General features: G+C 49.1%; 1 protein-coding gene across 1 annotated transcript in view; it reads right to left on the bottom strand.

The window, feature by feature from the left end:
• AAK1 (AP2 associated kinase 1) overlaps positions 1-947 on the bottom strand; it is a 47,127-nt gene that overhangs the window by 36,710 nt on the left and 9,470 nt on the right. Inside the window, exon 5 of the mRNA XM_010135983.1 lies at positions 784-865. Within this exon, the coding sequence (XP_010134285.1) occupies positions 784-865 (82 nt within the window). The remainder of the gene's footprint in view (positions 1-783; positions 866-947) is intronic.

Below are 947 nucleotides of genomic sequence, written 5' to 3'. Positions count from 1 at the left end.
TCCCGACTCTGCATCAAGCTCAGAGAGGACAGAGGACTCTTCCCAGCAGGTGTCACACCAGCGATTTTCCCTCTTGTATATGCAGAGCTATGGCAAACACATAAAACTCTCCTCATACTGCTTCTGCCTTGGTGCTCCCTAGCTCAGGGCTGCAGAACCCACACAAACGCGCTTTGAATTCGCATTTTAGGCACAGCCCATTGGCTGACCTGCTGCTGTGCTAACAACAGTGCAGACCGGCCCAGCTGAAGGGAAGCCTCCATCCCTGCTCAGGTTTACCAGATCACAACACATTTTGCTCTCAAGATTGCACCGATCATCAGAAACAGCAGCGCGGGAGCCTGGTCTCTGGCCAGGTTTGACGCTCAGACCTGTGTTACACTGCCCAGGGTCAGCATGCTATTGCTCCTTGCGGGAAGTCCTATTTTCTCAGTTTTCACATGCTTGCAACCCAACCCATGCACAAGAAGTCACAATACTCTGCACTTTCTGTTTTAACTCTTCAGCTAGGAAATGAGGTTTGAACCATTCACCCCTGGAATTTCATACCTCTCTAGATTAGAACCCCACGGGAGGCAGCACACAGAGAAACACGCCTGTTTTCTCCACAAACCACCCTGCTCAGCAGTAATTCATCAGAAACGTCAAGCAGAGGAGCTCTTTATTCAGAAACGTCCAGTCTCTTATGGAAACTAAGTTACCGGCAGCCAGGCAGCGACCCTGTCATTAGGGTAACGAAAGCTGCAGTCTGGCTGTCGGACGTTGAGCAGTTTTTGTACGTACCCAGATGTCCGCTTTCGTAGTGATAAGTTTGCCACTATACAAGTTGACCATTTCTGGCGCTCTGTAGGATAACGTAGTGTACCTGTAGCAAAAAGATCCATCAGTGGGTTAAAAATGGGCATCAGACACATTTTCACTGTGTCGCGTTTCCAAATTCACTCTTT

Source organism: Buceros rhinoceros, unplaced genomic scaffold, assembly GCF_000710305.1.
Source record: "Buceros rhinoceros silvestris isolate BGI_N320 unplaced genomic scaffold, ASM71030v1 scaffold16585, whole genome shotgun sequence".
Classification (NCBI taxonomy): domain Eukaryota; kingdom Metazoa; phylum Chordata; class Aves; order Bucerotiformes; family Bucerotidae; genus Buceros; species Buceros rhinoceros.
This window is presented reverse-complemented; position numbering and strand designations above follow the sequence as displayed.